General features: G+C 46.6%; 1 protein-coding gene across 1 annotated transcript; it reads right to left on the bottom strand.

Annotated features, from left to right (window-relative positions):
- Positions 1 to 2473: 2473 nt before the first annotated feature.
- On the bottom strand, positions 2474 to 4790 carry LOC113430274 (5-hydroxytryptamine receptor 7-like). The gene is made up of 2 exons (XM_026692731.2): positions 4313 to 4790; positions 2474 to 3360 (listed from the first exon to the last, which is right to left on the bottom strand). Exons 1-2 carry the CDS (start codon positions 4714 to 4716, stop codon positions 2589 to 2591), a joined length of 1176 nt encoding a protein of 391 aa, XP_026548516.2. The 5' UTR covers positions 4717 to 4790; the 3' UTR covers positions 2474 to 2588.
- Positions 4791 to 9354: the final 4564 nt, after the last annotated feature.

Here is a 9354-nt window from a genome sequence, read left to right as displayed (position 1 = left end):
TCGATTTACAGCGGTTCTCTTAATGACCGTTCCAAGTTACAACAGCACTTTTTTCAGACCATTTATTCACACAGAGCTATATTCGGATGCTTCATACCTGACTCACATTTATGACGGTTGCAAAGTCCCGGGAGTCACACGATCCTTTTAGCGATGTTGACAAGCAAAGCCAATCAGGATTCCAGATTCACTTAATGACCTTGTTACTCACTTAACAACCGCAGCGATTCACTTAATGAACGGGGCAAGAGGAGTCATAAAATGGAGCCAAACACTTAACACATTTCTCGTGTAGCAGTGTATATGTTGGGCTCCATCATGGTGGCAAGCTGAGGACTTCCCGAATGGGCACTACTTTTATTTTCTTTCATAAAGTCTTTCTTGCTTCTGTTTGAGAGTCTTTGCATTTTGGGATTTTTTTTCCCCCAGTTCTTTCTCTTTTTGTGATGACCCAGAGTGTAACACAAACGTCACAAAATCCAAAACGTAAATAAATGTCCTTTAATGCCTCCAACTTGGCCCCACTGTTCAATAATTCCCAGTTGGAGATAAAACTTACTCAAAAATAGTCTTCAAAAGAAAGCAATTCAGTCCAAACTCAATGAGCAGATAGAGGTGAAATAAAAAACCAAAACAAACTACAATGAAGGAATTTCCACAACAAACCAGGATAAGTAATTACCAACTTCAAGGAGATCACAAGGCACAGTCTGTTGGAAGGATGCCAACCAAGATAACTTCAGCCCAAAATAAAACACGCTTTGCTTCTGGCAACGCTGTGTTTTAACCGTCTCTCTTATATACTATTCTCCCCAGCTGCAACCAATGAGGGGGATCATGGCCGCTTCCTCTCTCGTAAGCCAAGTTGTTTCCTTCTCTGTTCCTCCCTGCGTGTCCTAGGATGAAGAGGGGATGGGCCTGGTTCTTCCTCTGACTGCCCAGTTGGCCTCTGCCCTTACCCAGCCTCCTCCACAACCTTTGGAGCCATACTTCCACTCCCTGTCGGCTGTTCCTCCTCTCCCTCAGAGTTTGCCTCTAACAAGGCCATGACCCACTTCGCTTCTGCTATCTCCAAGTACCAACCACTGATCCAATATCCATTTATTTTGTATTCCTTATCAAAAATGCTTCATTCTTCCTGTCTCCTAGCAGAATCACCGGCTATGTTTGCCAGCGTTTAGGCCCCTCTTTCTCTTTTTGCACGCGTATTTCGCAAGGCAGCCTTTCCTAATTTCGGGAAAAGGTCACGTTAATTAAATAAATGGCCCCCGAGGAATGGAAATAGCGGGGTCTGCGCTCCGACAAGGAGAACCATCCAGCTGAGATAATTATTATGGGTAAGAAGTGTGAAATTAGATCATTACATTCAGACTCAAAATGGGGTGTTTTCGTTGGCGAGAAGGGGGGAGAGAGAGAGAGAGGAGGATTAAAGAAAGAAAGGCAACATTCATTCAATAATGGTAGAATATGGAGTTGGAAGGGACCTTGGAGGTCATCTAGTCCAACCCCCCCCAATCCAAGCACAGACCCTACTACAGCATTTCTGACAAATGGCAGTGCAATCTCTTCTTGAAAGTCTCCAAATGTTTCTTCATTTGAGGTCACTTCATTCCCGCCTGACATGCAGCTTCAGGGAGGCAGAAAGACAAACGTTATTCACCTGGAAATTGAGGTCCCGTGGGAAAAAGATGATACTTTTATTTAATTCAACAAACAAATTTAGGCAATTGTTTTTAAGCGACTGATTGTGTGTGTGTGGCAGGCATAAAGGAACGTGACTTCCTTGAATTACCTTTAATTATGCAACCATTCCTCCTCCTCCTCCTCCTCCTCCTCCTCCTCCTCCTCCTCCTCCCTCCTCCTCCTCCTCCTCCTCCTCCTTTCCATGTATTTCCCTCTCTTCTAGAACTGATGACGTTCCCTAGTTGGGTCATGAAACGTCTGCAATAAAACCACCAAGCTCAGAGAGCACCCAGGACCCCACAATCATTTTCCTCCTCCTCCTCCTCCCTCCTCCTCCTCCTCCTCCTCCTCCTCCTCCTCCTCCTCCTCCTCCTCCTCCTCCTCCTCCTCCTCCTCCTCCTCCTCCTCCTCCTCCTCCTCCTTTCCATGTATTTTCTCTTCTAGAACTGATGATGTTCCCTAGTTGGGTAACAAACATCTACAAAGAAAACAACCAAGAGAACACTAGGACCTCTTAGTCTTCCTCCTCCCTCCTCCTCCTCCTCCTCCTCCTCCTCCTCCTCCTCCTCCTCCTCCTCCTCCTCCTCCTCCTCCTCCTTTCCATGTATTTCCTCTCTTCTAGAACTGATACGTTCCCTAGTTGGGTCATGAAACGTCTGCCATAAAACCACCAAGCTCAGAGAGCGCCAAGGACCCCACTGGTTCAACCCTGAGCTACAAATAATTTCTCCCTTGTTGAGATCTAATTGTGGATTCCCTACAAGGCCAGGAATGCCCTACCTACCTCAATGAGATTTCATGAGCTTTCGCTGTCCTGGGCTACTTGTAGGTGGGTAGTTGGAGTTCTTGAGAATGGGCGGGGGGGGGGGGGCAACATTTCTAACATTGCCAAGGGTTCCCGTGTTTTAAAATACCCCCTCGTGCTTTTCGGTGGCTTTTAAGGCCTCGTGCATGCTTGCCGCCGAAAGTCTCCGGTTAATGTTCCGATAATTGCAGCGCAGAAGGTTCCAGAAAGTAGTCCTCAGGTCGCGGTTGAAGAAGGCGTAAATCAAGGGGTTGATGAGGGAGTTGGTGTAGCCCAACCACAACAAAGTCCGCTCCAACCACAGCGGGATGCAACTGCACCAGCTGCCGCAGAGGAAAGGCCGGGCGGTGGACATCAAGAAGAACGGCAGCCAGCAAACGGTGAAGGTGCCCACGATGATGCCGAGAGTCCGGGCGGCCTTCTGCTCCCTCTTGAAGATGGAGATGTTCTTGTGGTCTTCCTGAAGGAACTTGGACAACGGGGCACACTCCTTGGCGGCCTGGCTGCGTTTGACGCTGCGTGGTGGCCGTACGCCAGAGTCTACGCAGGAGATACGGTCCCGGTGGCGAGGCCTCGGGAAGTCCACGAAGCGGTGTTTCCGAGCGCAGGCTTTGGCCGCTTGGTAGATCCTGTGGTACATGACCAGCATAACAGTCGTGGGGATGTAGAAGGCCACGCCGGTGGAGTAGATGGTGTAGCCAACATCCTGGCTGATAAGACACACACAGTCCACCGTGACGTTCTTGGCCCAGCCGAACAAGGGAGGGAGAGTGATGGAAGCAGAAAGAAGCCAAACCACGAAGACCATCTTGGCCATCAGTTTCCCGTCTTGTCTCACCGGGTAGGTCAAAGGTCGAGTGATTCCCAGGTACCTGGAAAACATCGGTTCAGATTGAATGTACGGAGAGGCCTCAACTTAGGATTGGTCACTTAGCAGACATGCAAAGTTATGACAGACCTCCCCAAGGGCCTGTACTTTTTATCTAACTTTCTTTTATTGCTTGCCTGTTTTATTCTATTATTTAATTTAATCCCATTTAGTCATCCATCTGAGGATAATTCAGCTAAGGCTGTTTCCAGTAACTCTTACTTTATTGCAGTGTATTGGATTGTTTTACTTTTATTTTATTTTTATTTTACTGTTTCATTTTGTCTGTGCTTCTTAATCTAACTTTCTTTTATTGTTTACCTGTTTTATTCTATTATTTAATTTACTCCATGATCACTTCCCTCTTCTATGATCAAACCTGTCCTGCCCCTGGTGGAGATTAACTCTGAGGGAGACAGGAATAGCTGACAGGGAGTGGAAGTGGGGCTCCGGAGGTTGTGGAGGAGGCTGGGGAAGGGCAGAGGCCGGCTGGGCAGTTAGAGGAGGACCCAGGCCCACCCCCTCTCCATCCTAGAGCATGCAGGGAGGAGAGGATAAGGGAGAGACGGGGTCTACTCCGAAGGAGAGGGCTTTGATCCTCTTCATGGGCTGCAGCTGTGACAACTGGTTAAAAGGACGGACATGCGTATGGGCCAATGCTGGAAACCAAGCATGGAAATATCTCTAGTTTATAGTTCCTCTCTGAGTTTGGCGTCCTTCCCAGTGTGTGTTATCTGTGGACATCCTCCAGCCCTTATCTTGCCTGGTTTGTGTTGCTTTTTCCCTTCTTCGTGTAAAATGTGTGGGAGTTGTTTTGGTCTTCCATCAAAGATATTTGGAGCTTGGAAACAAACTGAATGAATAAAAGGGGCTTCACCTGTGTTCTGGGACTGTGTTTGCTTTGTATCCCACCCTGGGGCATCACAAAACCTGAAGAACATCCTCGCTGCCCTTACCTGTCCACACTGATGACGCAGAGGGTCATGATGGACGCTGTACAACACATGACGTCCATGGCAATGAAGAGGTTGCAGAAGACTTCCCCGAACAGCCATTTCCCTCCTACCAAATCCGTGATGATCACAAATGGCATGACCGCCAGGGCGACGGACAGATCTGCAGCGGCCAAAGAAACCACCAGGTAATTGGACGGTTGCCGAAGCTTTTTCACGGTGCACACGGAGATGACCACCAGGCTGTTCCCTGCAATGGTCAACAGGGTGATAGCGGAGATGACTATCCCAATGACCACTTTTTCCGCGTCCCCATACAGCACGGCATCCTCTCCGCAATCGGTAGAGCCGGTGGCATTGGAGAGCAGGGCCCTGGGTTCATTGAGTTGGGAAAGTCCTTCAGTCATGAATGTTGACTTCCAGGAGAAGGCGCTCCTGCTTCGTAGTCTCCAAAAGGAGTGGTTGCAGCTCCCAGAGTTGACTGGATCGAGTCTTGATCCACATCTTCAAGCTGACAGCTGCATGGAGAAGAGGAACGGAGCATGAGTTGGCTTTAGGTTTTCATAACCGGGGTGGGATTCTACCTGATCGGACTGGTTCTATAGAAACGGTTGTTACGATCCTGCACAGTTCGGAGAGCTGGCAAATCGCGCCACTGGATGGCCCCGCCACTCCCCTCCTTACCACTCCTTACTCACTCCTTACCTGGCATGCATGCCATCCAACTTGCCTGCCTTGTGCCTTCGCCTAATTTGTAATAAGTTACTGTTTTTCCTTTTTTTCCCCCGACAATCAGCTTTTCCGACTATCAGCTGTGATATTTAGATTAGCTAGAAAGCAGAAAATTGTTGGACTTCTTGCTTTCTAGCTAATCTAAAAGCAGAGCTGAACCTTCTTTAGGACCGAAACTTCTATTTTTCAGTGCAGACTCAGGCAGCAGATTGCAGAGTGGGAGATCTCTGAGTGAATCTGTGATTCTGCGAGCAACTCAATCTGCCTGCCCACTTTGCCTGATTTTGGGTAAAAGTTGCTCTTTTTTTAAATAAAAAAAAATGCAATATTTACATACCTGGTGTGTTGTGAGTTAATTTTGTGAGTTTGCTCGCAAGCAAATTTTATGTGACAGACTCGGGCAGCAGATTTCAGAAAGATAGATCTCTGAGTGAATCTGTGATTCGGTGAGCAACTCAATCTGCCTGCCTGCTTTGCCTGATTTTGGGTAAAATGGCTCCTTTTTTAATAAAAAAAAATTCAATATTTACATGAATATTTACAATATTGACATACAAGCCACGCCCACCCAGTCACGTGACCACCAAGCCACACCCACAAATTAGGCATATGCCCACAGAACCGGTTGTTAAGAAATTTGAATCTCATCCCTGTTCATAACAGTGCAGTGGTGAAATGCTACGGGTTCAGCCCGGTGGGGAAAAAAGCTCCGACGATCAGAAGAGAAAAGTGCAGGATCGCCCCTGTGCTTTTCCCTTCTTTCTCCCCTCAGCTGATGTTTGAGAAGCTGCGTGCATGCGCAAAGTGCGTGATGACCGAACCAGTAGGAAAACTGGTAGAGTCCACAGTGAGCAGTTAGCTACAGCAGATGACCTTGAAGCCAAAGTCATTGTTGTGGTTCGCCGGCAGCAGGTGCAGACGGCTGAGGTCTTGGAGAGCGAGGACTCAGAAGAGGGGCCTGCGTGGGATGCAGGGATGGGGCCAGGACCGTCAGTGCTGCCTTCGGAGGTTGTGGAGGCTGGCAGCAGCGACGAAGAGGACCCCGAGGAGCCTGTGCTCAGTGTGGGTGCGTGCAGGGCTGCTCGTAGGAAAGAGCAGCTGCAGCAACATGGGAGACTCGGGAGTAAGGCTGCAAAGTGATGGCCCCTCCCTTAAGGGATAAAAGCCAGCCCTCAGAGGTGGGATTCTTTGCAGGAAGCAAGGACGTTCTTGTACTTCAAGCCTTGTGGAAGTTCGGACTATCCCTGGTTTGTGTTTAGAGACCTTTGGTTTTGATTATTTCCTTGCAATTTAATCTAGTGTTCTTGGCAGCCTTGCACCACCTTGGCAAGGCTCGTTCTTATCAGAGACCATTAGTTTTTAACAGCGTTTTCCTGTGAATGAACAAAATTCACAGAGAAGCATTAAAAGGTTTTGCTTTTATCTCTGGGTTTGGTATTTGTTTGCTTTGAACGAGGCTTGGGTCAGAACAGTCATGGAGATACTTCGTCCTTTCCTCCATAAATGTCTGAGGAAGGACCCCAGCTACACAACCACCAACATGGCAGTCCTCAACTTACAACGGTCCATTTAGTGACCGTTGGAAGTTACCACGGCACTGAAAAAAGTGACTTAGGACATAGGACCATTTTTCACACTTATGACATCCCCAGGTCAGGTGATCCAAATTCCAACACTTGGCGGCTGACTCATATATTTATGACGGTCGCCGTATCCCGGAGTCACATGATCCCCTTTTGCGACCTTCTGAGGAACCAAGTCCATGGGGAAGCCAGATTCACTTAAATGACTGGGTGACTAACTCAATGACTGCACTGACTTGCTTAACAACCGTGGAAAGAATGGGGCAAAATTCACTTAACGACTGTCCTGCTTAGCAACAGACATTGTGGGCTCAATTATGGTCGTAAGTTGAGAACCATGTGAATTTGCATTACCTTTAATTCAAGCTTTTTCTGTAACCACACAATGATTTCAATCTTGAAATAAAAGTCTCATTTCTTTTTTTTCTATTCCGAGCTTAAAAATAACAGAAGCAATTTCCCCATGGAATCAGGACGGAATAAAATCTCCTCTTTTTTAAAAAACTGTTGACACTGCTACCCCAATCTCAAAACCATTTTCTCTCCCATCCATTTTTTCCCCCTCCGTGGTGAGAAATAATCCACCTTTCTCTTTATGTTTATTTGATTTTTCTGCACCATCTTCCTCTATTGTATCTGCGCCGAATCTTAACGAATAATAAAATAACAGAATGGAGTAAATTAAATAATTGAATAAAACAGACAAACAATAAAAGTTAGATTAAAGAGTACAGACAAAATAAAACAGTAAAATAAAATAATAATAGTAAAACAATACAATACACTGCAATAAAATCAAAGTTACTGGAAAAAGCCTTAGCTGAATTATCCTCAGACAGATGATTAAATGGGAAGCATTTGGAAATGAATCAAAATTGGCTATATACTACAAAAAAGGAGGAATTCTGAGAAGATGACAGCCAAAAAGACTTTCAGGAAGCAGAAAAGAAATAATATTTTTTGAGTGGGTGGGGAGAGATTTTTATGAGAGTCACAAGAGATTGAAAGCAATCAGCAATGAAATAGCCACAACCAGTAAAATCTTTTTCACCGTCTGTATCTCCTGCTTTTCATTTTTTCCTCTCATCCATCGTTTGCTTCTTCTTTAGCTTAGCCAGGACTGTATCTTAACTCCTGTTTCAAGATAGCCCCTCTTACATCTTGACCAAGGTGCTCCCCAAACATGATGAACTTTTCAATTCCCACCAGACTGTTAATTTGGTGCAATAAACTAACCCGGATACACCTGTGCAATTTCTTTCTTTTTTTTTTAAACATTACCTTTGGAAACATGGCTTTGAATAGGCGCGTATCGCTTGCGTTCCCTTTCAGGGCGAAGTATTTTCTATCAAATAAAAGATAAGCAATCCATTGGATGCTGCAATTCGAACGGCATATTATTAAAAGGGAGACCTTTTGCCTTAGCAAGAATTAAAAGTGTCAGACAGGAGGATGAACTTGGCTGCGATAGCTTGTGGTCAAGACAGGCAGTCCGTTCATTTAATAAATCGATAAAAATAAAATGGAGAGGAGAGGATCTTCCACTGAATCTTGTCTCTTTTTTCGTCAAGCAACAGGCCAGTGGTCCCTTTGTGCAATTTAGAACCAGGAGATGAGATTTCCTTTCGAAAGGATGAGGGGAGGGGGGAAAGAAATGTTACCTTGAAAGAGGCAAAGGAGAAGAGAAGGGTAGCCAATATCTCCTCTTGGGTTGTGGCATCTCCTATCCAGGGCTTCTCCTTTGTGGTCAAACTGAAGGATGCAGTCCAGGGCTTCAGCTGCAAGTGAGGAAGATGCTGCTAGCTAGAGTGAGACTAGATGCCAGTCTGGGGGGGAGGAAGGGGGGGTGCTGGCTTCAACTTTGCCTCCTCTTCCTAGCCAGCCCCAAAGAATTGGTTTGCTCCTGAGTCTTTGCTCCCAGATCTCCTCTCCCTTTTGGTTGGGGAGAGTAGGAAGGGAGGAATTGACAGGAGGGAGGGAGGCAGGAAGGGAAGGCAGAGAGGGAGGGAGGGAGGGAGGGAGGGAGGGAGGGAGGGAGGGAAGGAAGGAAGGAAGGAAGGAAGGAAGGAAGGAAGGAAGGAAGGAAGGAAGGAAGGAAGGAAAACAACCTCAGAGGGAGAAAAGAGGGATGGATGGGAAGGAAAGACAGAGAGAGGAAGGAAAAGAGGGAAGGAAGGAAAGAAGGGAGGGAGGAAGGAAGAGAAGGTAATGTCAGGGAGAAAGAAGAAAGATTGATAGGAAAAAAGGAAGGAAGGAAGGGGAATCTCAGGGAGAAAAGAGAGGGATTGGTGGGAAGGAAAGATGGGAGAGGAAGGAAGAGAGGGAAGGAAGAAAAGGAGGGAGGGAGGAAGAGAAGGTAATGTCAGGGAGAAAGAAGAAAAATTGATAGGAAAAAGGAAGGAAGGAAGGAAAATCTCAGAGAAAAGAGGAATTGGTGGGAAAGAAAAAAGGGAGAGAGGAAGGGAGGAGAAGAGGGAAGGAAGGAAAGAAGGGAGGGAGGGAGGAAGAGAAGGAAATGTCAGGGAGAAAGAAGAAAGATTGATAGGAAGGAAGGGGAATTTCAGAGAGAGAAAAGAGGGATTGGTGGGAAGGAAAGAAGGGAGAGAGGAAGGAAAAGAGGGAAGGAAGAAGAGAAGAGGAAGGGAGGAAGAGAAAGAAATGCCAGAGGGAGAAAGAAGAAAGATTGATAGGAAGGAAGGAGGGAGGGAGGGAGGGAAGGAAGGAACGAAA

This window comes from Notechis scutatus, chromosome 4 (genome assembly GCF_049901735.1).
Source record: "Notechis scutatus isolate UNSWTSFEM ecotype Mainland chromosome 4, rNotScu1.2, whole genome shotgun sequence".
Taxonomy (NCBI): Eukaryota; Metazoa; Chordata; class Lepidosauria; order Squamata; family Elapidae; genus Notechis; species Notechis scutatus.
Note: the sequence above shows the minus strand (reverse complement) of the source record. Positions and strands in the feature narration are given on the sequence as shown.

Excerpts from the sequence above, each read along its gene's own strand:
- LOC113430274 (XM_026692731.2), bottom strand. The coding sequence starts at position 4,716 with ATGACTGAAGGACTTTCCCAACTCAATGAACCCAGGGCCCTGCTCTCC. Across the intron at positions 3,361-4,312 it reads TGCGTCATCAGTGTGGACAG|GTACCTGGGAATCACTCGAC; the intron begins GTAAGGGCAGCG and ends GATGTTTTCCAG.